We start from the raw sequence: 24,174 nt of genomic DNA on the forward strand, positions 1-24,174 counted from the left end.
TGTGCACTGTGTAAACAATGAGTGACGTATACGCGCGAGAGATCACTTCCGGCGCTTGCGTAAACTACGCCAGAGCTGTACACACCTCACGCACCGGATGCCGTGCGCGCTCTCAAGGCAGTTGGACATAGTGGTGTATTAAGAGGTAACCAATTATATAAATTCTGTTCGGTTTCTCGCACAAACCAATCGTTTCGTGTCTTAGGACATCAATGTGTCGTCACGAGCCTATGGGAGAGTAGACTACAATGCCGGCTGTTCAGACTCACACACTGCAAGTACGTTTTTATATTTAAAGAATTTTCCACTGACGATTCAAACGTGAGTTTTGAGCAGTGTAGAGTAGTGCTTGTTGTTTGTCATTTCTCCGATCACAAATGCAGACATGGTTTTATGTTTACGCGGCGCGATGCAACGCAACCGTACTTATGTCCCCACTGGATGAAACAAATGCCTCGTTTATAATGGGTTTTAATGTTTTTGTCTCATCACTCCGGGCGGGAAAGGGTATCACAGTATGGTAAGAGGCGTAACACTTCCGTCACACGCTTGAGGTGTCCAGCCAATCACAACGCACTGGATAGCTGGCCAATCAGAGCACACCTCGCTTTTCAGACCGATGAGCTTTGTAAAAATCGACGCGTTTCAGAATGGCGGGGCATAGAGGAGAAACAATAATCTACAGTATGTGGAAAATAATGTGTTTTTTAAACCTTAAACCGCATAAACACATTACACCAAATACACAAAATAATGTTCTTTTTAGCAGCATCATATGACCCCTTTAACATTATTATATTCTATTTGGTTGGGTTCCTAAAACACCAGTGTGAATGTAATGAATAAAAGAGGTTTGAGTTCATTTAAAGTCCAGCTCACTCTGTTAAACTTTATCATTGAAATCATCACAATATATGACAAAAATTATTACAATATAATTTCTGTCCGTCGTGCAGCCCCATACATAAGCAATTAAAAAAATAAAACACAAAGATTAAGTTTACTTGCAAGTCATGTGACCACCGACTGTCATAAAAGAAACCATGTACATGTGAATGTGTCGTTAAGTTATAGAAATATGAATTAAAATATCAGTGGATACTAAGCAAATATTTAACGTCTTGGGTTCTCGGCTGACATAATAAAAAAGTTTGAGATCCCCTGCTCTAAAGTGTGCAATGGTTCAGAAATGGGATGCATATTTGTCTCCCCACCTACACCTAAGATGAACATCACAGCACTAAATACCTTATTATCTAGAGTCAACTGTATGAAGTTCCCCAGTATCAGTCGTTTACAAAACATTTATCTTTATCACAGGGCCTTATTGTCATATTTGGGCTATACACACATGCAATAAATTATACTACTATAAGGAGTTATCTAAGAGTCTAAAAGGCCTCAACAGATGTAACGTGTCAGCTGTTATACATACACCCAGGATATGACAGAGGATAATTCTAGATTGTCATAATTATCATGTCAATCACATGGTGGCACCTACTACAGCATTTAGCAACAGATACAGATATTATTTGTTTCTCATTAAATAAATTGGACAGACAGAAGTCCAGACAAAAGCATCTGGCTATGTAAATACTGACTACATCAATGCTATATATAGTGTCAACAATAAACTATTATCTAAATTCTATTATAACAGCGTATCGTTACTATTTATATAATGATTGTATGAAAAGCTTGTGTCACATTTGACAGACGGGAAATAATTAAGTAACAGGTGCAATAGCTCATACTAGCAAGTTAGTTTCAATCACTGCTAATCACCTTGCATAGCTAACAAATTATTAGCTTTGAGGCCTACTCGAAATAAATACAAAAACTACAGAACCGCTAAATGTCTACAGTCATTACAATGTAACGTATATTATGTCGTTACGTACGTACCTTATGTACATCAGTGGGTAAGACGTTATAACATTCTAAGGCCACTTATGTTTACTTCTAGCTATCGATTCCATTAGCTAAGCTACCTGACAAACTTCGCAGAAGCGAAAGCGGCTCTTCCTGGATGGCGTCAGTCGAGGAATGAATGCAGCGCACCAATGAAAGGCGTCACAGAGTTGATTTACAGGCGTTTGACCAATGAGAAACTTCACAGCGAGTCACAGGGGTTTTTGAGTTGGGCTTCAAGAACTGCGCAGGAGAAATTATCTTTTGACCAATTTTACATACTACATATAATTGTATAAGCATAAAGTATATAAATATTTTTTCAAGACGTTACGTGTGTGTGTGTGTGTGTGTGTGATACGCAGACGCACACAGTTGGGTCCTATTTTACAGATAAAAAATATAATATGTTATTATCGTATAATCATGCTTTTTTTATGTGTGTGTGTGTGTGTTGTGATACGCAGACGCACACAGTTGGGTCCTTTTACAGATAAAAAATATAATATGTTATTATCGTATAATCATGCTTTTTTTATGTGTGTGTGTGTGTGTATACACACACGCACACAGTTGGGTCCTATTGTACAGATAAAAAATATAATATGTTATTATCGTATAATCATGCGTTTTTTATTTAAAAACGACTGTGGCTATATTTAAGTGACAATATACAGTCAGCTGGTCATCATCAAAAAAAATAAACCCAACAGGGTAAATAGGGTTTATTTTGCAATAATGGCCAGCTGACTGTATATTATCGCTTGAATACTGCCACAATCACATTTGTTAAATTAAAAACACACTGTACATTACCTCACAGCTAATTAATAAAATAAATACATTTAAAAAAACTATATAAAATATTGATTTGAATTCATTTATTTTTTTACTTGTAAAGATTAAAGAGAGACATTCATCCTATAAGAGTGGTCAGATACAGGTGCATCTCAATAAATTAGAATGTCGTGGAAAAGTTCATTTATTTCAGTAATTCAACTCAAATTGTGAAACTCGTGTATTAAATAAATTCAATGCACACAGACTGAAGTAGTTTAAGTCTTTGGTTCTTTTAATTGTGATGATTCTGGCTCACATTTAACAAAAACCCACCAATAGTTTCACAATTTGAGTTGAATTACTGAAATGAACTTTTCCATGACATTCTAATTTATTGAGATGTATAGGCTACATAATTTTCCTGGTCAACGGTTATTATTCTGTAGTATCTGGCCAGTGAATACCAAGAAAGACCAATCAGAATCAAGTACTCCATTTAATGAAGTGACACAAATACTTTATTATTAACACATTATTAACACAAGTGTTGACACAACTATTTCCATTTTTCATTCTGTGAGGACGTATTTTCAGTCTATTAAAACAGTCTGGCACTCTATTACCTCACACAAAGTGGGTTACAGAACATTTGGTACAATCTAAAGGCCCCTTATGTCTGTGACTCATAACGACTGCAGGAGTTAAATGTACTGTAAGCATATGGGCCGTAACATCTGAAAGAAAGGATGATGCATGCATCTTATTTTTGGTGTAAGTTACACTGAGAAACTGCTGACAAATGGAAGCAGAAAAGTTTTAAAAGAAACATAAGAGCCGGAACCATTGAACTCTGACTTGTAGACAGAGATGAGGAGGAAAACCGTGTAATCTGGTGAATCTGGAAACAGAGAGACCCCATCGGTTTGGCATGCTTCTTGGAACATTCTCCTGCCAGAACATGTGGAAACAGAGAACGGGGTCGTGCTGTGGCACGGATGGGAATGTCAGATGGCAGGTGATTTTTGCATTCATTGCCAAGACTAATCAACTCTAATAAGAGAACATCAGCCAGCCGACTTTTGCCCAAACAAGGAACACTCCAACATTTTGTGGTTTCCAGAAGTTAAATAACTAGGCCTGGCCTATCAAATTGGGATTGTTCAATGGTATTCATAACCGATAAACAGATCTTTTCTGCGGCACAAACTGAGACTCAGAAAGCAAACATGTTGTGTTAAAGAGAACTATGACCACACATGTCAATATCGTAAGATAATCATCTAAATCCTGTTTGCCTTCTGCACTCATACCAGCCCATCTTTGACATCTTAACTTTCATCCCGCTTCACGACAACAACAAATAAACACCACTCTGTCCTTATGGGACCCCTTCAGCTGGGTGTGACCTGAAAGCAGGCTTTTGCATGTAAGAGAGCCCATCAGACATATCTGCTGGGTGCATCCTGATGGTAAAAATAGTTAGTTTAAATCTTGGTATAAACCCCTTGGCCACTGTATGGAATTTTCATCGTCTTCAACAAAAGCACTCCGAGACTTCTCGGCACTAAAAGACGACTCGATTAATGGTATCTGTGCCAAAGGACAACTCTGAACTTTATGAAGTCCTCCAAAGAGATCAGATTTATCTGGATGACTAGGCTGATGGATTGCATTATTAGCTGCTGGCATATATCGTCTTGTGTACATTCCAGTGAAAACACTGCCCCAAGTATCCACACGGTCCCTTCTCCAAAATAAACTATTAAGTGGCAGAATCACCCTTGGTTGAATCACTCCATCATAAAGTAACGTTCTCAATTCAGGTGCTTGTTCAGTCTGCTTGTTAAGTCTGACTTCACGTGTCAACGGGTCCAAACATTATCAGATCCCAAAAGCAAGCAACATACTACTGAAAAATCATGATCCTAACCTTTATCTCCATACAGAAATGTCGGATGGTCAGACAGTGACTCATCTTTTATGAATCATTGAAATATTGGTGTCCAGGACACTGAGCCTGGAGACTGTAATTTATACCTTTAGTTTTTAAAAGCTTTGTTTAAATGTGTGAATAAATATTGAGTGTTCTCAATTAAAACAAGTAGAGGCTTGGATTCAGAAATTTCTTGCGTCACAACTTAACATGTTGTTGATATTATTGTGAATGCTTAGTCCATATAGGTGTCATTTTTTAAAAACGTTTTGGCTTGGCAATTCGTAACTTCCGTGACGAATGCCAACCCCAAGCTCACGTTCGTCTACATCCATTTTTGGAGTGCAATGCCCACATCTCAACATCCAATCAACTGAACCTCAAACCAAATCCCTGCTCCACATTTTGTCTTTTTCGATGTTCGGAAGTATGTCACAATATGGAAGAAAAGATCCGTCACCACTTCAGTTTCATCGCAACTTTAATAAGTAGTTTTTCTGCATCTGAAAGATCATGAAAAGGTTCCAAAAGTAACTAATACTACAATGCTACATAAAGAAGCTTGACTTCTATGAAGTGGCTGATATTTTTAGAATTATTAGAAGCAACAGAGTTAATGGTGCGACTCTCCCACAAGCAAATTACCGTAGTCGGCAGAGAAATGGAATCCCTCGCCTTTATTGTTACCATGGCAAAGATTACTAGAATGCTCTAACATTTTCACAGATGATGCAGAAAAAGTAACCATCATAGCCAGAGTAAGTATCCTGGGCAAAGGAATGTTTCCAGATACAATAATGGGTGAGGGAAAGCTGGAGCAGTGCTTGATGATTTCTAAAAGGAAAAATAATCTCTCTCTTTCTTTCCACCCCCCTTACACATTCTCTCTCCCTCTCTCTCTCTCTCTCAGTCCCAGCCCCTGAAGGTGTCATAACTGTGCTCTCTCCCTCTCGCTCTCTATCACCGCCTTTCAGATCTTTAAAAGCTGCTGCTTGCCGTTTCTCACTCGTTCTCGGTTTGTATCCTCTGGCACTGCAGGGGACTCCCAGCTCGCAGCCTCACCAAGCTGAAAAGCGAGCAAAGAAACAGAGAGGGGAAAGAGAAACAGACTTCCAGAAATAGCATCAGCCACGTACGATAGAACCGTGCATGGAGAACCTGAGACCCAGACGCAAGATGTCTTTCCTTTCCAACTTAACGCCCATTGTCCTGTTGCTGATCATCTACAGTGGATCCTGGTCTTTGGCGGGTCGCTTGGGCCCCCACAAAAACTGCCTGACCTGCAAAGACGGGCACCCCTCGGGCACGGGCCGGGCCTCCAGGGACCCGGCTGGGGCGCCCAGCACCACCGTGTTGGCGTCGGGGGAGCCCTGCGGGGTTTACACCCTGAGCTGCGCCAAGGGGCTTCGCTGCGTACCCCCTCCACGTGAACACAGCCCCCTTCAGGCTCTGCTGCAGGGCAGAGGCTTCTGCGCCAAACAGAGCAGAACCAGTCCCACCGAGAGGCCCCGCCCCACAGGTAAGAGTTTCAGCCAGCGGATGCCTTTGCGGTCCCTTCCTCCATGCCGTAGCTTCGCCGGCGTCTCGCCGTGCCGCATGCGGTGAGAAAATGCAATGGCTTATCTGCTTTAAGTACCACAGCGAAATAGCTCGAGGATGCATTTCAGGTTCCACGGATGTGCTGGCAAGCCGCTGCGCTGCAGTGTCCATATCAGAGGCTTGGTAGGATGACAAAACTGTAACTGAACCAAGGACATGTGCATAAAGTGCCGGGAATAGCTGCTGGTTTGCATGTGATGGCTGTAAATTCCTGCAGGGTGTAAAGGCATTTCTGTGATTTGAGGCTTTCGCATGTCGTAAATACGCATGATGAAGATCACTTGTAATAATGGCCATTTGGATGAATGTGCAAGGGTTGTATAGGAGTATAGATGTGTGTGTGTAGTTATGTGACAGTATATGCAACTGTGCCATGCATATGAACATCAGAACTATTCAGAGCAGAATAAAGAGGAGAAACAGAGGAGATAAAGAGCAAGAGTAGTGTATGTGTGTGTGTATGTGTTCTTGAGTGTATATCAGTGTCACCCACATTCCTACGGTGTCATTTCATGTAGCAGGTGAAGCGTAGTCATGCAGTCTCCATCTACTGTTTACTTTCAGTCATTACAACTTAAGAGATGTAGCCTATATCGTCAATTTATAATGGTTTCAGGAACTATTCTTTAAAAATGTGGGTTTGTCCAGATCAAATATCCAAAATCACACAACATATACTCTTAAATCACAGCCATATATACTCATTTAGTTGAATCACAGGTTTCAATGTATTTTTCTAAAAAATGCAGAGTCATAATTCAGTATTAATGTCCCTTTTTTCACAGGGCCACATCCTTCAAATAGTGGTGAAATAGACAAGGTGAGTCTATCTTTGGTTTTTGGCTTCTATAATTAATGCTTACAATCTAAGCATTAGACCAAGATAAAAAAAAAAAAAACTCTACTGGAAAAAGGGTTAATTAGGCTTCATTGTTAACTGTTTTATATCAATTGTTAAATGAATATTAAATGTTAGACAGGTCAGATTGTGGCTGTATAATTAAAGTGGGACTCTAGTTTTAAGATCCTGAAAACCTTATGATTTTATGTGATTTTTTAATAATTATATAATTGAATATACTTATTATTTTATATTGTTACACCAAACTCATTTGTGTACCTCTAAGTACAAAACAATCAGTGCCAGAAGAGAATGGAATGATCAAAATGCCTCTAAAGCAAATATACATAATACAAATTCTTAAGCATGACGTGTGGCATTCCAACATTTTGTTCTCAACATTTCCTCACCAGGCTCCATGTCGCAAGCTGCTCAACACTGTCCTGCGAGGTCTCGAACTCACCATTTTCCAGTCCGATCGTGACATCTACATCCCAAACTGTGACACTCGTGGGTTCTACAGGAAAAAGCAGGTACTGGTTAACTAAATCAATATCCAATGGAAATAGGGAAAAGATTCAAGTGGCTTTATTGATATGGTAAAAGGGCTTTGGTAACATTAACATTTAAAAAAAGTCAATTATATAATAATGAGAAGGATTATTTTATCACTGTTGTTTACTTTTTTGTTAGTTCTTCCGGTCTAGTAGTATCTACCCAACTTCCTTGTGGAAGTTTGTTTCAATAAATGAACTAAGGAGGAAGTTTTGAAATCTGAAGGTCACCATTATGAGCCATTTTGTATTGCGAATGACAACCTTTGATGTACCAAAGCCAGAACAATCTCCTGTTGTCTTGTAGTGTCGGTCTTCTAAGGGCATGCAGCGCGGCCACTGCTGGTGCGTCGACGAGATGGGCAACACCGTGCCATCACGTGCCGGGGATGGCATTTTACCATGTGATGGAGAGTGAGGGGAGTGACAGCCCCATAGCTCTGAGCCTGGAGGAAGAGGAGGGGTACAGGGAGAGGGGATGACTTCAGCTCGGTGCAAGACACTGCCCGACCAGGACACTCCAGGGATAAACCACTTCACATGGAAACGGGCCCTCACTCAGAACGTCCAGACCACGTTCACTGCCATAAACTCGAATAAACAGCATCAGAACACAGAAATAATGACCACTACACCACATGAGCTTAAGTTGGGATAGGTCAGCTGTTACAGAGAGATATTTAATTCCTGGCCACAACTCCTATGTTTGTTTCTCAATGGGCTGTTTAACTATTAAGCAGATGGGGTGACGTCCCCTCTCCCCTTCTCCAATGATACACTGACAAAACTATAGATATGAAAACAGAATATACCTTTGCGTCTAAATTTCCTTGAATCTTTTCCTCGAAGACTTGCATACTTTTGAATCGTACACATTGTCATGTAAACGACATCTAAACGCTATCATAACGTGCACATTTGGGAAGTACTCCTTTTTCGTTCATACGACACTGACCGCAAACACACGTCGTGGATTATTTGTACATAAGTGAGGTTATCGTGGTTGGTTGTGTCATGAGGTGGAATATTCTTGAATGCTGATGGCTGTTACCTTTTTCGAGAAGTTGTTAGGCATATTTTTATATATTTCAATATGCTATTTTATATATGTATATATATATATATATATATATTTTTTCATTGTCAAAACAGAGCTTATTTTATTTGCTAAGAGAGTGAGCGCCATGCGATGGTGTCACCATAAAAAAGGGATTAAAAACAAAAATACAACTTAAACACACCCTTAAGAGCATTTACTGCTGTACATGTGTTTTTTATATAATTTGTATTATTTTATGTCATTATTTATGTTGATCCTTCAGTATTGGAAAGTGTTACTATATCGCTTAATTTTCAATATTTCAGATTGTATTCTGGGTATTTTGTTCAGAACTCTGTGTTTTCTCATTCCCAAAATGCATTGAGAAAAAGTGCACAAAATAATGTCTGATCAATGTACCTCACACTGATTTTGTTGTATCAATATATGTGCCAGTAGTTGTGGGCCCTTGAAAAGGAGCCCATTGCAAAAATAAATAAATATATATATATATATATATAACGTGTGCAAGAACTATGATACAAAATAAATAAATAAACGGATACAGAGAAAAATAAATGCATATGTTAATATAAAGACTGACTCTTTGCAGGATCTCATTTGGGAACCCACGTGCATGAAATTGAATATGATAAATTATGAATACTATCAAACCATGCAAATGCACAACTGAAATAGGAAAAAAAAAACAGAAGCAATGAATTAGCAAAAGGCAACAAGAAAGAGCAGATGCTGCTGTTGGCTCCAAAAATACAGCCATATGCTCATACAAATGTCACATACAAATATTACCTTGTGCATACTGAGCTATGGTGACTGTGCATTTTTGCAAGCCCAGAGCAGGTTTTTGCTTACTAAGAATAACTTTATGCTTTATCAGGGTATAATATCTTGTTATATCAGCCAAGTAGTTACATATAATGCTATTTATAGTCTAATTCTCATGAATATAAAGGACATATTAAATATTTAGAGTGCTGGAGCTTTTGTGCCAAGACAGATTCATGCACACGTATACTCACACAACAATCCATATGCTTGTTTCCAAGGTAACAACATATAGCAGAATATAGCATATGTCTGTCTGTGCTTTCGTCATGCCCTACTTTGAATCACTGTGACTTGGAGAATTTATTCACTCTGTAACGTAAGCTACATTTTTGTATGCATATATTATTAGCTGTGTCGAATCAAGAGAGCCAAAATATAGAATCTACAGAGGAAGATATAACTAAATATATAAAAGGTATTTTACCCACATTTGATATGATATTTGATCAGTGTTGGGAAGGTTACTTTGGAAATGTAATAGGTTACAGATTACAAATTACTGTATCTAAAATGTAAATACAGCAGTAGTGTAACTATTTCAATTACTTTATTAAAGTAATGTAACTGATTACATTTGTTTACTTTTCTAAATTTGTAATGTTTTCAACTGTTGATAATTTCCAAACATGTAAACCAGGCAGGGTTAACCTCACAGTAGTTCAACACTGATTACTGTCACTTTCGAAATCCCTCATCACTTTAATTAAGATTATATTCATTTAATTTTACAGCACGGCCACCACAAAATCAGACTTACTTTGAGATCATTCTGAGGTTAAATACAGATTTAAAGCCATAACAAGAAAAAGTTTAGTAGCTATGATATTGTTTTTGAAATCAAATCTTTGCATAGCTATGACAGGAAACACTGGCATCTAACAATGGCTTGGGGGGAAAAAAACAATTAATCTTTAAAAAATAAAGCATATGCATAAATCCAAATAGGAAACCGTTATAGAATAAGCATGTGTCCTAAACTCCTGAAACATTGGTGTCACACATTTTAGAGCAGTCACTGCAATTTATGAAAGACATCAATTAAATATGTATGTGGGTGTTTATGGAAAAAAAAAAATCAGATGTAACCCAATTTGTAATTGTTAAAGTGCCCCTATTATGAGCTATGAAAAGTTCATATTTTGGTTTTGGTAGTCCCCAACAAAAGGGTGACATGCATGCAAGGTCAAAAAACACTTTCATTGTCTTATAATATGCATTTATTTTTACCTTACATGCTCAACGACTCCCAAACGATTCGCTCAACGATTCACTTTTCCAAACCCCTCCTTTGCATGACGCTAATCTGCGGTGATTGGTCCGATTGGTCTCATTTTCATTTCATTTCGCCTGTAATGCCTGATAAAGCAGTGTTTGTGAGCGCAGTGCTGCTTTGGGTACAGCGTTACCGGGGAAACCGCTATTTTGTACAAGCGGCACCTAGTGGCAAAGAATGAATTTGCATTTTCATTCAAATAAACGCGAAAAGACCAACAAGTGGGCGGGCAATATGCTAATGTTTCATGTTGACGTCAACATGAAACGGCTTGGGATTCGTTTTAAAAACGACTCGTTTCAATGATTCAGAGTCGACTCTTTCTTTTGAGAGACAATTACTTTATACACGGTGCACTTTCAAATGTAAAACTTTGCAGGATGTTTTCATTCTCTTAGAGCTGTGTTACACACTGCATGAAAGGTGATTTTCAAAAATCCATAATGGGGCACTTTAACATTTTCATAAGTAGGCTAACTGTAAATTTAATTTTCTCAGTAATTGTAACTGTAATTTACTGTAGCTGTAAATGGCTAAATGTAACTGATTACAGTTTATTACATATTATTTATTTATATTTCACATTTACTGTAACTGTAAATGACTACATGTAAGTGATTACAATTTATTACATTTTATTTATTTATTTTCATTTTATTACATATTACTACATTTATTTTGTAATTAAATTACATCATTTAGTTACATGTAACTAGTTACTTCTCAACACTGCATTTGATATACTGTCACTCCAAAAACACAAAAGTTCCTAATGATTTCTGCGCCTCCAGAGACATCAACCCAATTGCTAAAATAATGCATTTTCAAAACGGCTTCCCAGACACCACTGCTAAGACAATGGCAAATAGACAAAATATTGTAATTTCTACAGATTTTAGGAAAATGTGAGTTGTGCTTACCTGTGTAAACATTGACAATGCTAGGATGGCTTGGGTGGTTGCCAGGGTGTTGCTGCGTGATTCCTCTCATTTCACGCGTTAGTTTTTACAGGCCCAAAAGTCAAAAGCCCACTCCCAAGTCTCTGACAGGGTGCGTTTCCCAAAAGTTCCGTCGTTACCAATAGAGTTCAATCCAACTTACCACTTAGCTAACGATGCTTTTGGGAAACGCACCCCTAATCTCTAAATAAATGTTCTGGCTGAACATTTTTCGTATATTTTTAATTAGGCTAAATACAACGTGTTCCGCAGCCTATTAATGTTGATAAAACTATATGTTTTTCGCCCCATCAGTCAAGGTAACTTCGGCTCATGCTGGCGCTAGGACCTATTCTGTCCGATTCGTGAACGAACCGTATTTTTTGAACCGGTTCAACCGAATCATTGAAAAGATCCACCTCAAAACAACGGTTCGTTCGGACATGTCAGTCATGTCAACCGCAGGAACTTGTCAGACGAAATATTATAGTTATGGTCAGGTTAGTATTGATGTTTTTACTGTCTCATCTCACCTGTACGTTCACAAACCACGTGACGCAGGCTACACTCAGGTGAAAGTCTGACACACATTCTTGCTGTCACAATATATCAAGAGCTGTTCCTCTGAACTTGTGGGAGGAGCATCTGGATCACTGCCACACTACAGCAACTTAGTGTTGTTCACTTCCATGAAGAATCGGTCCATCTGGGCCTGCAAACACAGCGGAAAACCGAGCCACCGCGATTTAGAGCTTGTGTTGTTTTCGACCGTTGATTGTTAGCTAGAGGAACCGGAGCAGGAACGGGGGAGGCGGATCCGAGAGGAAAAGAGACCGCTGTGTTACAGGGGAGTGACCGTGATGATGGCGTCCCTCGGTAACACCGGCAGCGCCTCCAGCCCGATGGTCATGCTCGCCCCCAAAACCAAGACCAAAAAGAAACATTTCGTGCAGCAGAAGGTCAAAGTGTTCCGGGCGAGCGACCCGATGCTCAGCGTGTTCATGTGGGGCGTTAATCATTCGGTAAGGCGGTATATGATTCACTTCCTACATCACACAACTGCCATTTTATGAGCTAACAGTTAGCTGCAAGCACGTATATTGGGGGTTTGAGGACTTAACTAAATGCATGATGTATAGTAATATTAATAAAATTTGAGTGTACTGTTGTTGATATAGGTTTTGGCTCATGAGGTCACGCAAAACGGATACATTGTTTGATTGCACGCGGCGGATTTGCGACTGTTGCTACCGATTTGCGAACGAATCTTTCTTTTGAGTCGATTCTTTGAAATAGAATTGGTTCACAACACTAGTCTCAACGATTTGTGACGAATCAGACTGAATCGGTCTGAAGCAGTTCAACCGATTCTTGCCATTGTTTTGGTTTTGTTTAATTGACATGCAAATCATATTTAGGTTCTACGACTTTGTTTTAGTGATTTGAAATGCATATGCAATAAATCGAAGTAGGACGCATGCTATTAGCCTACAATAATCTCCCATATTATACGTACGAAAATAAAACGATTTAAATATAATGTAAGTATATATGTCCTTGATTGAACGTTTTAGATAAATTTAAATTCTAGAATGACGGACTGTATGATGATGTTATAACGTCACGAGGTAAACGAATCATTGAATTATTGCTTTAAACGGTTCTTTGAGACTGTTCAAAAGAGCCGTTTGGCAAATGAGTCAGATTTCATACGAGTAACTGTTGTAGAGAAAATATTTTTTGGAGATATATGCTTTTAGTATCTTAAATTCGTCTTCCATTTCCATTTATATGTTACTTGCAAAACTATTTAGTCAAAATGCTCGACTATTTATGCAGATCATAGTGTTTTTAATTATGACTGAAATTCCATTAGGAATCTTGTAAACATTCCTTTAAGATTTTTGGAGGATCCTGGGGAAGTAATTGCTTTTAGGGAGTGTTTATGTTATATGAATCATTTAGATCAGGGGTGCCCGAACTCGGTCCTGGAGGGACCCCAATTAAACACACCTGAACCAGCTAATCAAGCTCTTATAGGCATACTAGAAACTTACCAGCAGGTGTGTTGAGGCAAGTTGGAACTAAACTCTGCAGGACACCAACCCTCCAGGACCGAGTTTGGGCACCCCTGATTTAGATGTTGCGTAATTGGGAGACTGGGAAATCTTCATGCAATGACATGTGTTAGAAGAGGGGCGTATACAAGCATTGAGTCATTCACCGTTAGGATATGGAAAATCTGCAAGTGCAAAGTTAATTTCAGATGCAAAAAAGTAGTTTTTCCCCACTCTGTTTTTCCAGATAAATGATTTGAATCAAGTTCCGGTGCCTGTCATGCTGCTCCCTGACGACTTCAAAGCCAACACCAAAATTAAAGTGAACAACCATCTCTTCAACAAGTATTTATCAAAAGCACATCATTATTTTACACAGATTTGCATTGCACTGTGCGCACTGTGTCTACATGTGAACTTGAACTTATAAGCAGGAATGTTTACCTTCATTTAGACGGATTCTTGTAATGACAGTGAAAGAGTGTAATTGGCAGCTTTTTCTGCAGGACAGCCACGTCAAAGCAGCATTTTGCCTTCAGGTGCATGTGAAATGCAGGATTCCGATGGAGTTTTTAATATGAAATGATCGTTCTGTACCTTACAGAGAGAATCTTCCAGGCCATTTTAAATTTAAGGAGTACTGTCCGCAAGTCTTCAGGAACCTCAGGGAGCGATTTGGAATTGAAGATCTTGACTATCAGGTGACCTGATAGTCAAACATTTTGTGCATTGCATCCATTGATTGAAAGTATTTTATTTCTTTTGTTCTTGGATATAATATAATATTACTGCTAAATTTGATCTGAATTTTTGCTCTTGCATGCATGGATGTTTTCCATCAGGTGTCCCTGGCTCGCAGTGCTCCCATGAGAGGCGATGGACAGGGAGAAGGTCTTCTCTTCACATCCTACGACCGTACGCTGATAGCAAAGCAGATCTCCAGTGAAGAAGTAGCTGATATGCATAACATTCTGTCCGAGTATCACCAGGTATCTCACAACATAGTGGTCAGGGTATTCACGGTTAATTCAAGCCATATCAAATGTGCCTTCAATGGAATATTTAATCTATGAGATAGCTGATATCTGTTCAACTGCTGTATCCTTCATGAACGTCTCTTATGCACATTGGTATTTACATACAAATATGATTCTAGAAGTTGTGATCTGTTCAGATTAAATTCATAGCCTTACCACCACAAACTAGTATCTCTCTTAGTTATTAAACTTACTAAGCACTCTCTTAGTTATTAAACTTCAGCTTTAAAAGGTTGCAAACAATACAGACACATTGTATGACAAATGGCATTTGTGTTTTACATTTTAAGCTTGTTTGCTTAAACTTAAACATACTGTAATTGTATACGACTTTAGCTTACATATTACACAAGGTTGCATGTGTTGGGGAAATAATCAGACAAAAGTTTGTTTTCATTTCCTCTCTACACTGTCATACAAACTTGTTTAGTCTCTGAAGTCATTTTCATGTTACATTCTCACTTCCTTAAAATAGGTAAATTTCTCTTTTTATGACTGACAATGAGCTTTTGTTTTTTTGTGTGGTTATGTAAAGGTATAGTAAGTCGTTTATGGTCGATAGACTGGTAGTCTTAGAGTTTATAAACCTATTGGCATGCATACAGCATCATGATAAAGTTTTGCGTTATTATATTCAAAGGTGTTTTTGTCATGAATAGCTCATTTAGGCCACAGCTAAAATTGTCCAAAAATAAGGCACCACCAAGAGAAATATTAGGTCATGGGATTTCAACATGGTGGCCACCATGAATGGAGATTTTCCTTATCTCGAATAACAGCTACACTACAGTTCAAAAGATTGGGGTCAGGTGGATTTATTTATTTATTTATTTTAAATAATACTTTTATACAGTAAGGAGGCAATATATTGATTAAAAGTGACCGTAAAGCCTTTCATAATGTTACAAAAGATTTCTATTTCAAATAAATGTTTTTTTTTTTACTTGAATTGTGGAAAAAAGTTTTCAACATTGATAATAATAATAAGAAATATTTCTTGAGCAGCAAATCAGCATATTAGAATGATTTCTGAAGGATCATGTGACACTGAAGACTGGAGTAATGATGCTGAAAATTCAGCTTTGCATCACAGAAATAAATATAATTCTCAAACATTTTATAATAGAAAACAATTATTTAAATTGTAATAATATTACTATTTTACTGTATTTAACACAGCCTTGGTGAGCATAAGAGACTTGCTTTAAAAACATTAAAAGCTGACCCCAAACTTTTAAGCATGTATTTGTTAACGTATTATCATTTTTTTTTAGATGTATAATGTTTTAAAGCTCTTGTTTTTGCACTCTTGTAAGAATTGGGTTAGTGTAGCGTTTGAGTGCCTGTGTCTTGTTTAGAGTGTCGTGACGGCCATGAGATAAGTATGTGTGAGCGAGTGGGTTTCTCAGTTTCCATTGTAGCTGAATGAGCAGATCTTAATCGAGACTGCTTTTACATTTGCATTGCCTTTATATTCACAACATGTCCTGTGGGTGCACTAACACGTATCCAGAAATCTCTAACGACAAATTTCTTACTAAATGTTCAATTATAAGCTAATATTTGTTTTTAAAGTGCTATTAACATGCATTTTCTTTCATATTCCATGCAGTTTTAGTTCGGCACTGCTGATTTTTAAGTTAGTCTAGGTGTGCAGTGATGCAGACGGAATAAAAACTGTAATTTATTGTTTGGTATTGGATGCCATATGCCACTCAAAGTTGGTTCATTGGTTATAAACTATGTGCCATTGAATGAACATTAAACTTTATGGTTGAAGCTCACAGAATATGATTCCTTTTGTTTTGTGTCTCGCAGCATATAGTCAAGTGTCATGGCAGTACACTCCTCCCTCAGTTTTTGGGCATGTACCGGGTTACGGTGGAGAGCGAGGACACGTACCTGATCGTCATGAGGAACATGTTCAGCCACAGACTCGTTGTCCACAGGAAATATGACCTGAAGGTAGGAACCGTTCCTCGCCGCTGAGATGCTGTTTCCTCGGGATTGTTTTGGCTGTAATGCTGTGTGCCTGATCTTTTCATAGCGTGACTGATATTTGTCCTTGCACACATCATTAACTTCTCGAGCAATAAGCAAACCACACCTAAATCATGCGGCACATCCCCTTAGACCTGGTTTAAGAGATTTAGGTAGACATGATTGATGAGTAGTTCATGAATAATAATATCTCCGATGTGCCAGTTATTGAGGATCTGAGTGCCGGGCTACACTGACAGAGCTGGAAATGGAAACGGTGCTTTATGGATGAGATTCAATGAGGACAAGGGTTTTTTCCATCTTGTAGAATAGGCAATATCATATATTTATGACAGTATACAATTTAAGATGAATAATAATTAAAATAATTTTAAAATGATTATTATTAGTAGTAGTAGTATTGTGTATAAGTATGACTATACTAGTAGCATCTTTTTTCATTTACACTTTAGAGGCATGTTGGGATAGAGTTAATGACTGATTAATTTACATGAATCAATTCAAACTGTCTCAGTAAATCATTTCAATAAAATTGATATTTCAATAATAATTTTGTTGTATTACAATTAAAATTTATCTACATTTTTTTTTTTATTGAAGTTTGATTCATTTCTATGATTCACTTTATTCAGGGAGTTGATCCAACTCTGTATCAAAAGTTTTTTTTAATTCACATTTAACATTTTCAAACAACATGGAAACAATGGCTGTTTGTTTAAAATCACTAATGTTATTTTATATATTATTATATAATATATTATATTAAGTATTATATATTTGCTTTATATTATATTGCTTTATATTTATGCCATTTCAAAAAAAAAAAAATGTACAAGTCCCCAAGACTGCATTTATGTGATGGCAAATACAGTAAAACAGTATTATTGTGATTTATTATATTCTTGAATGTAATTTATTCCTATGATCCAAAGCTGAGTTTTCATCCCAGCCTTTAGTGTCACATGATCCTTCAGAAAGCGTAATCTTAATTATCCTAATATGCAGATTTGGTGCTGAAACATTTATTATTATTATTATCAATGTTGAAAACAGTAGTGCTGTTTAATATGTTTGTAGAAATCGTGATTTCTTTGATGAATGTGACGTTAATAAGCATGTATTTTAAATATAAATCTTAAATGCATCTTTAAAATCTAAAAACAAAAAAAAAGTTTTTAACTGCAGTGTATATCATAATAAAATAATCATCATAATGTTTATGATATTATAATTATATCTATTAGTAATTATGTGAATGGCCAGGGTGTCTTTGGATTTGCTTTTGGTGTAAACGGGCCTCGAGGGTGAGTAAAACATGGGCTAATTTTCATTTTTGGGTGAACTAGTCTTTTTGATTCTGTGCCACAAGAGGGTGTGATTGCACTGATGTACAACAAATCATGTTAGAGCATCTGATGCTCATACATTTCATGAAAAACACACTCAAGACTCTCTTAAAAAAGCGTCTAACATTGTGTTTTATTCAGGGTTCCCTGGTTGATCGTGAGGCCAGTGACAAAGAGAAGGTAAGACGCCACTCCAGATCATTTTTCAAAGTTACCTGATGCAACATAAGACACAATTCAGACATTCCTGCTTCTTCTAATGCAGGTGAAAGAGCTGCCGACTTTTAAAGACATGGATTTCAGAAATAACATGCAGAAGGTGTACGTGACAGAAGAACAGAAAGAGAAGATTATGGAGAAGCTAAACCGAGATGTAGAGGTGAAGACTTGTACTTTTAAAAATGTCACGATGATGTTTAAAAGGCTCTAAAATCCCTGCTCTTCGTGTTCCTGTGATTATAGTTCCTGGTGAAGCTGAAGATAATGGACTACAGCCTGTTGTTAGGCCTCCATGACGTGGCACGTGGCGAGCGGGAGGAAGAGGAGGCCGAGGAGCCCAGCTGTGAAGATGACACTGATCCTGAGAACGGCCTTGCTCCGGCCGTGCAGGTGGGCTCGTACGGCACGTCGCCGGAGGGCATCGCCGGTTACATGAACTCCTTCAAACCCTTGGGACCTGGAGAATTTGACCCTTACATTGATGTATACGCTGTCAAAAGCGCCCCAGGTGAGTTCTGGCCAGGAAACCGGAGAGGAAGTCGAGGATATGGAAGGGGGAACACGCATCTAGCATGTATGGAAGAGGGAAGCGGGAAAGGAGGTGATATGTGTGTTTGTGTTGGATTCCAGGAGCGCCGCAGAGGGAGGTGTATTTCATGGGCCTCATTGACGTGTTGACGCAGTACGACACTAAGAAGAAAGCTGCCCACGCTGCGAAGACCGTTAAACATGGCGTGAGTGGAAAAGCGCACTCGTCTAGTATAATTTGCTTAATTCTGAGTTCTAGGAGGTTATAATAACATGACTCATCCTGTTCCTTCCTTTCAGGCTGGTGCTGAAATATCTACGGTTCATCCAGAGCAGTATGCCAAACGATTCCGTGAATTCATCTCCAACATTTTTGCGTAACCGCTTCTGGGTGTCTTTGGCAACACTTCAAGGTCACTTTTCACCCCAAAATCAAAAGAAAAAAAATCATAAATTATATTTTGCGTAAAGAAATTAGGTCTGTTTTTAGGACCATTAAGTTCTTTTTCATTGTGACATTATTTTTATGATAATAAAACACATTTGCCCCATTACTGTAATATGTCCAGATGTTTTTGTTTTTTTTGTGATTCTCATTGCAATAATACAGTAATTGTTTTACTAAAATTATTTTTTTTGTCCATATATATATATGTGATTGTCATTGCAATAATACAGTACTTTTTAAAAATAAAATGCAATGTGTGTCGATACACACACACACACACACACACACAAAGAAAATAAATGTATTAATAATAATTGTATTTTAAAAGTACTTTATTATTGAGTATGAAATTGAAGTATTTCTCATTTTAGATTTTTTAGATTTCATATATTAGGTATATACAGTATGCACATAAACACGCACACACAATAATATTACTCGATACAGTCATTTTTAATCAAATTATTATTAGGTTAACAAATGGAAGTATTTCTTATTTTAGATTAGATACAGTTGTCTATATTCCGTTTTTGTGTGTGTATATACTATTATATTTTGTATGTGCATATATATTTGTTTTGAATTATGAGAATTTGGAGGGGAAATGTGTTTTATTATAAAAATAAACTTTGAATAAAAAAATTCTTAATGGTGTTTAATAGGCTTATTTTTTTTAAAGCAAAATATAATATTTTATTTTAATTCTATGGTGACATGCACCATTCTTCTTGTTCTTCACAGGTTTTGTCAGGTTCACTTAACATTGTTTTTTAACATTTCTATCTACTGCCATCACACGTTGATTTTTTTTTTTTTTTAGCATCTTTTCATATTTTTTCATCTTGTGCTTCATATTTTCATAACATGATATTTAAGCACGACATGTTGATATGTCTCATCCACACTACAGCTACATTCATTAAGGGTGTATTCACAAATGAATAACACTAGATTCACATGAATCAATTTGTGACATAACCTACAAACATGGGAACATCGCTTAATCTGTTAAGGAGATAGAACTCCAAACCTGTAGCAGTGACATAATTTGTTCTTGGCGTGTTCTCTCTCTTTCTTTGGACTTTGGCTTGGCTGAGAGAGAAACCGTCGCCTTAACCGCTTGTGGAGGAATAACAGAAACTCAAGTTGTGCGATGCTTTAAGTGCATGCTAGCTTCATTTAATATATGCAGCACTAGTATGTTGTGAGGAGGATAAGATACTTGTAAAAAAAAAGAAAAACACACAAACTGACCAGCCGGTGACCTTATGTGTACATTAAGGGTCTAGATTAAAGTAATATTATGAATTGAATGCTGACTGTTTATATGGATGGATGGAGCACACACTCTTTTCTCTTATTTGAGCTATTTTATGCAGTTAGCCTTAATGCAGAAAAGAGGAAGTTTTGTAGTTTGTAGTAGAAATACTTTAGCAACACTGAGCTGATTTAGTATGAAATGCCTTATTGTTGCATTTTATTTATTTTGCAAATCAGTGTTTGGACCAAATATATTTTTCAGAGATTTCCAAAAACATGGTTTCTGTTATTTATTCATTTTAGCTTTGTACAATTACAGTATGTCCATAATAGTTGTACTTTAAATGGTATTTTTTAGAGCTGTTTTAACACCTTAACATGTTGTTACATTAAGACACGTTGTTACATTGTGTTCACATAATGCATGTAATGTGCATTCCTACGTACAATAAAAAAACATTTTTCTTATAATTTGGGAGAAACAGAAATTGAGTCAACATTTACATGTACATGAAATTTGTATACAGTTTCAGTCAACATTTTGGACTTATATTGTTTGTCCACATTTCTGAATAATAGTTCAGAATTAACCCTAAGTCATAAAAAAACGATAAAATCGCACAAATAAAAGTATATCTATTTTGTTTGTTTTTTCGTTAATATGATGTGTACATTATAAACTGTAAAATAATTTATTATATTATTTATTATTATATTATTCATATTTTTGTATGCCTTTGTTATTAATATTTTAATATAAAAATGTTATAATAAAATATCTTTTTTTATGTGTTAATCATTTAAAATTAAATGGTTATTTATTTATATAGCTCATGATAAGCTACTATTTTTATTGTAACTGATAAACTTCGAAAGAATTGAGGTCGCTGTAGTTTAGCCGGGGCCTCCGCACATGAAGAGAGGTCAAGGACAGGATCCACCTAGTCCTTTCCAGGAGCTGTGATTTTGCTGACAAACTCTTTCCTGTTTCACTGACAAAAAGATGTACTCTTAACAATGGGGAGCGTGCAGGGGAAAAAAAAGCTAATCGCCCTGCAAACTGCTGACGAATTCTTGTGGTTGTAGGAGTAGCTGGAACACGGAGTTCAGAGCGTCACATTCTCCTCAAGGCTTTTCATACTGTGCTGGGTTACGGTCACTTTTAACCCTCGGTTAAGTACGTTAGCAGCTTCCAGAGCAATATTAGCCCTGTATAAGCCAATCATAAATGAAATATACAAAGAAAACAGAGGGTCAATATTCATACATTTAAAAGTGAAAAGTACAAAATAAGCCTCATTTGGAACCAGTTTAAATTTTGAACCAGTTGTCTGATTCATTTACCAAATTTCAGCTTTTTGGAATAGCATACTATCATACTACTAATATTTTTGTAGTGTATGTGCACTTTCTGGCATCACATAGTCAGATGACCTACTACACTCTAAAAAATGCTGGGTTGTTGTTTCAACCCATCGTTGGGTCACTTATGGACTAACCCAGCTGTTGGGTTAAATTTTTTAATTAAAGTTTTAACCCAAAAGTTGGGTTAGTCCATATTTGACCCAAGGTTGGGTTGTAACAACCCAGCATTTTTTAGAGTGTACATTTGACAAAAGGTGTTGTATACAAAAGAGCATGTGAGCAAAAGGATCCCATAATGCAGTGTGCTTGGCCCGACCTTCCATTTCCAAATATGATGAATGAACCATAATATCAGCCATGATTTTTACCACTTTTTTTGTGTACTCTTATTTGATTGGACTGCCAAGAATTAAGACAAATGTTTCATTAAAACTGGAGGCCACTCACTGAATTAAACCCAACCGCAAGGTCACCTGTTTGACGTTAATGTAGCATATGAATGTTTGAAATATTAGTCGATGCTTTATGTTTGTTAGAAATACTACTATGCAGTACTAGTATGCAGTATGCAGTGTACAGTGCATATTATTCAGTAAGCTTGTATTTAATTCTGAACAGCCATATATACACAGAAACATATTTATACATTTGTAAATACATACGTAATTACCCTTTGAAATGATTTGTTTAATATATAATTCACACAGTAATTTGTTCTATTCATATTTCATGAATTATGCCCTTTGTTATTGACAGATTGCTATAAATTTGTCATTTTCAACTCGGGTCGTGCGGTACTGCTAAGAGGATGTTCAAACAGAAATGTCTAAACACTGAAGCCAACCCAACCACAACATTTCAAATATTTGTTCTTTAGAGCCAAAAGCTTTGAGGCAGAAATGGAAGTCTTAAAATCAGATTAGATTATGGATCAGTTTGTAGTGTGTGTACTTCTGAAGCAGTTGCTGAAATGTTCGGCGGGGGATGCCAGGGGTGTTGTGAGGGGGGTTTGATGTACGGCTGGCTTCCTACATCTCTCTTGCTCTGCCTGCCACTCACTGCCCCTCGACCCACGAAACCATTTCCTGCTATTGTCCTGCTGGGGCCTGTGTTTTTTCAGCGTATCAGGCACAAACCAGCGAGATATTTTTTTTCCTTTTAGACTTTCAGAACTGTGAAAAGATTCTCTGAAAAAAAAAACATACAGGGGCCCCAGGGCCCCAACAGCTCAGGGCCAAATAGATACAGATTTAACTCTTATGGTGTTCAGATCAAAGCTGTCAATCCACACACATCTAAATAACTCACAGTTAAGCTGTGGTGAAGCAATTGGACACAAAAAATCATAATTAAAATATTTATTTTTCATTTTATAATGTATGTATTTATTTATTTGAGGGAGGGCCTTCTGTAAGCACCTGAATAATTCATAATCATCATTAAAAGGCACCCTTTGTTAATCAAATTGGACTGAGCAAATTTAGACACTTGAACTACCAGTTTATTTTATTTATTTTGTAATGTATTTTAATTTAATTAATGGATTTATTTATTGCTTTATTATTGCATTCAAACACCATTTGCTTTAGGGGCACTATTAAAATTCCATATTGTAGTATTGCTAATATTGGTTCTTAATTATTAATTATTAATTGCTTGTTTTTGCCTACATTGCATGTAGATTAAATGAATATGCTAATAAGTACATGTAAACTCTAATACATCTAATATCTACTTTGTTTAAAAATAGAACAAGAGATGGTTTTGTTTAAAACAGTGAATGTCACTCCAAACAAATTAGCAGACCTCACCCAACCTTTCCCAAAGTTGCATGTAAAGTTGCATATTACATATCACTGCGGCCGAATTCATAATGCTTTTAGAAACCAATAAGAGTATTATGTGCCTGCTCATTAGTCCAGATTTGCTGTGCTTTGGGTAACGTGTAACATATACACCCTGGGGCTTGTTCTAATCCTTATTTTGTTGTTGCACCACACCCTCGTGAAACCACTTTAATTCTATCTTGGCTCCATGCGTTGTTTAGACCAATACTTGGAGAAAAACAAACATTCTCTCCGGTTATATGGATGATACTATCTGCAATCAAGAGATTCTTGGAGTCCTTCCTGTTGGATTCAACCCCCTCCTGTCCTGTGAGGATGTCCTGTCAGTGTGACGGTGGAGCAA

General features: G+C 37.1%; 3 protein-coding genes across 3 annotated transcripts in view; 2 read left to right on the forward strand and 1 right to left on the reverse strand.

Moving 5' to 3' along the window:
• Window positions 1-7,948, reverse strand: part of LOC107664113 (SPRY domain-containing protein 3-like) — a 63,570-nt gene extending 55,622 nt beyond the window's left edge. Inside the window, exons 1-2 of the mRNA XM_016454571.1 lie at window positions 7,897-7,948; window positions 7,478-7,584 (exon numbers count right to left, since the gene is read on the reverse strand). Of these exons, the coding sequence (XP_016310057.1) occupies window positions 7,478-7,584; window positions 7,897-7,948 (159 nt within the window). The remainder of the gene's footprint in view (window positions 1-7,477; window positions 7,585-7,896) is intronic.
• LOC107664167 (insulin-like growth factor-binding protein 5) lies at window positions 5,492-8,689 on the forward strand. The gene is made up of 4 exons (XM_016454629.1): window positions 5,492-6,146; window positions 7,012-7,046; window positions 7,481-7,600; window positions 7,929-8,689. Exons 1-4 carry the CDS (start codon window positions 5,777-5,779, stop codon window positions 8,037-8,039), a joined length of 636 nt encoding a protein of 211 aa, XP_016310115.1. The 5' UTR covers window positions 5,492-5,776; the 3' UTR covers window positions 8,040-8,689.
• Window positions 8,690-12,151: 3,462 nt separating this feature from the next.
• Window positions 12,152-19,399, forward strand: LOC107664235 (phosphatidylinositol 5-phosphate 4-kinase type-2 gamma). Its single transcript, XM_016454747.1, has 10 exons — window positions 12,152-12,745; window positions 14,028-14,125; window positions 14,385-14,481; window positions 14,623-14,769; window positions 16,636-16,782; window positions 18,306-18,344; window positions 18,430-18,543; window positions 18,627-18,891; window positions 19,014-19,117; window positions 19,212-19,399. The coding sequence occupies exons 1-10, from the start codon at window positions 12,584-12,586 to the stop codon at window positions 19,290-19,292; spliced, it is 1,254 nt and encodes a 417-aa protein (XP_016310233.1). The 5' UTR covers window positions 12,152-12,583; the 3' UTR covers window positions 19,293-19,399.
• The last annotated feature ends 4,775 nt before the right edge of the window (window positions 19,400-24,174 follow it).

The sequence above is a fragment of the Sinocyclocheilus anshuiensis genome, unplaced genomic scaffold (genome assembly GCF_001515605.1).
Source record: "Sinocyclocheilus anshuiensis isolate Anshui unplaced genomic scaffold, SAMN03320099.WGS_v1.1 scaffold67, whole genome shotgun sequence".
Taxonomy (NCBI): Eukaryota; Metazoa; Chordata; class Actinopteri; order Cypriniformes; family Cyprinidae; genus Sinocyclocheilus; species Sinocyclocheilus anshuiensis.

What these genes read in the sequence shown, in the direction of transcription:
- LOC107664235 (XM_016454747.1), top strand. Translation starts at nt 12,584, where the DNA reads ATGATGGCGTCCCTCGGTAACACCGGCAGCGCCTCCAGCCCGATGGTC. An exon ending in TTCTGTCCGAGTATCACCAG is followed by an intron (nt 14,770 to 16,635) that starts GTATCTCACAAC and finishes TGTGTCTCGCAG; the next exon opens with CATATAGTCAAGTGTCATGG. An exon ending in ACAGGAAATATGACCTGAAG is followed by an intron (nt 16,783 to 18,305) that starts GTAGGAACCGTT and finishes TGTTTTATTCAG; the next exon opens with GGTTCCCTGGTTGATCGTGA.
- LOC107664167 (XM_016454629.1), top strand. Translation starts at nt 5,777, where the DNA reads ATGGAGAACCTGAGACCCAGACGCAAGATGTCTTTCCTTTCCAACTTA. An exon ending in ATAGTGGTGAAATAGACAAG is followed by an intron (nt 7,047 to 7,480) that starts GTGAGTCTATCT and finishes TTTCCTCACCAG; the next exon opens with GCTCCATGTCGCAAGCTGCT. An exon ending in GGTTCTACAGGAAAAAGCAG is followed by an intron (nt 7,601 to 7,928) that starts GTACTGGTTAAC and finishes GTTGTCTTGTAG; the next exon opens with TGTCGGTCTTCTAAGGGCAT.